At 50.3% G+C, this 2,195-nt stretch overlaps 1 protein-coding gene across 1 annotated transcript in view; it reads right to left on the bottom strand.

The window, feature by feature from the left end:
- Positions 1–410: 410 nt before the first annotated feature.
- The window catches only part of LOC116353669 (netrin receptor UNC5C-like), a 23,405-nt gene continuing 21,620 nt past the window's right edge, over positions 411–2,195 (bottom strand). The window contains exons 3-4 of the mRNA XM_031791330.1: positions 720–911; positions 411–460 (exon numbers count right to left, since the gene is read on the bottom strand). Of these exons, the coding sequence (XP_031647190.1) occupies positions 411–460; positions 720–911 (242 nt within the window). The remainder of the gene's footprint in view (positions 461–719; positions 912–2,195) is intronic.

The following is a 2,195-nucleotide window of genomic DNA, read 5'->3' as shown; positions in this document are numbered from 1 at the left end:
AGATATAATTATTGGAAGGCAGGGTCCTCTCTACCACTCCTTGAAGAGGAGGATGAAGCTTATTGGTAGGCAGGGACCTCTCTACCACTCCTTGAAGAGGAGGATGAAGCTTACTGGAAGGCAGGGTCCTCTCTACCACTCCTGAAGAAGAGGATGAAGCTTACTGGAAGGCAGGGTCCTCTCTACCACTCCTTGAAGAGGAAGAGACCACTCCTTGAAGAGACACTGATCTAAGGTCTTGTTGTACATTTCTCTGTGTAGCTTTATGTTTGAAGTGCTTTGAAATTCACGATTATTTAAAAAAAGAATTGGTAAAAAAAAAAAAAATGAGAATCAGACAACAGTCCATCTCTCACCTCAGCTGGTGGTACGCCCTCTGGAGGATGAACAGCGTAACAACACTTCCTGGTTCAACGGACTTCCTTCCCCCATTGGCTCCTCCTCAAAGTTCTTTCTCGGTCTGAAAAAGGTGGGAAGAAAATCATCAAAACACGGAGGGAAAGAAACTGATTTATTGAAGATGTAAATATCCGGGAAATCTGGCTGAGGTCAGGAAACCTCCTCCTAGTTGACCTGGAACGATGAAGTCTGGCTGAGGTCAGGAAACCCCTCCTAGTTGACCTGGAACATGAAGTCTGGCTGAGGTCAGGGAAACCTCCTCCTTTGAAGCCTGGAACATGAAGTCTGGCTGAGGCCAGTAAACCTCCTCCTAGGTTGACCTGGAACATTGACGTTCCTGGCTGAGGTCAGGAAACCTCCTCCTAGTTGACCTGGAACATGAAGTCTGGCTGAGGTCAGGAAACCTCCTCCTAGTTGACCTGGAACATGAAGTCTGCTGAGGTCAGGAAACCTCCTCCAGTTGACCTGGAACATGAAGTCGGCTGAGGTCAGGAAACCTCCTCCTAGTTGACCTGGGGAACATGAAGTCTGGCTGAGGTCAGGAAACCTACTCCTAGTTGACCTGGAACATGAAGTCTGGCTGAGGTCAGGAAACCTCCTCCTAGTTGACCTGGAACATGAAGTCTGGCTGAGGTCAGGAAACCTCCTCCTAGTTGACCTGGAACATGAAGTCTGGCTGAGGTCAGGCAACCTCCTCCTAGTTGACCTGGAACATGAAGTCTGGCTGAGGTCAGGAAACCTCCTCCTAGTTGACCTGGAAATGAGTCTGGCTGAGGTCAGGAAACCTCCTCCTAGTTGACCTGGAACATGAAGTCTGGCTGAGGTCAGGAAACCTCCTCCTAGTTGACCTGGAACATGAAGTCTGGCTGAGGTCAGGAAACCTCCTCCTAGTTGACCTGGAACATGAAGTCTGGCTGAGGTCAGGAAACCTCCTCCTAGTTGACCTGGAACATTAAGTCTGGCTGAGGTCAGGAAACCATCCTCCTAGTTGACCTGGGAACATGAAGTCTGGCTGAGGTCAGGAAACCTCCTCCTAGTGGACCTGGAACATGAAGTCTGGCTGAGGTCAGGAAACTCCTCCTAGTTGACCTGGAACATGAAGTCTCTGGCTGAGGTCAGGAAACTCCCTCCTAGTTGACCTGGAACATTAAGTCTGGCTGAGGTCAGGAAACCTCCTCCTAGTTGACCTGGAACATGAAGTCTGGCTGAGGTCAGGAAACCTCCTCCTAGTTGACCTGGAACATGAAGTCTGGCTGAGGTCAGGAAACCTCCTCCTAGTTGACCTGGAACATGAAGTCTGGCTGAGGTCGGAAACCTCCTCATAGTTGACCTGGAACATGAAGTCTGGCTGAGGTCAGGAAAACCTCCTCCTAGTTGACCTGGAGAACATGAAGTCTGGCTGAGGTCAGGAAACCTCCTCCTAGTTGACCTGAACATGAAGTCTGGCTGAGGTCCGGAAACCTCCTCCTAGTGACCTGGAACTTGAAGTCTGGCTGAGGTTCAGGAAATCTCCTACAAGTTGACCTGGAACATGAAGTCTGGCTGAGGTCAGAAAACCTCTCCTACAAGTTGACCTGGAACTGAAGTCTGGCTGAGGTCAGGAACCTCCTCCTAGTTTGACCTGGAACATGACACCAACAACAACAAAAATGAAAAAGCTGCAGTCAGTCTTTTCTGCTGTGCCCTGTGTCTGGCCCTGTGTCTGGCCCTGTGTCTGGCCCTGTGTCTGGCACTGTGAATGGCCCTGTGTCTGGCCCTGTGTCTGGCCATGTGTCTGGCCATGTGTCTGGCCCTGT

This window comes from Oncorhynchus kisutch, linkage group LG15 (genome assembly GCF_002021735.2).
Source record: "Oncorhynchus kisutch isolate 150728-3 linkage group LG15, Okis_V2, whole genome shotgun sequence".
Classification (NCBI taxonomy): domain Eukaryota; kingdom Metazoa; phylum Chordata; class Actinopteri; order Salmoniformes; family Salmonidae; genus Oncorhynchus; species Oncorhynchus kisutch.
This window is presented reverse-complemented; position numbering and strand designations above follow the sequence as displayed.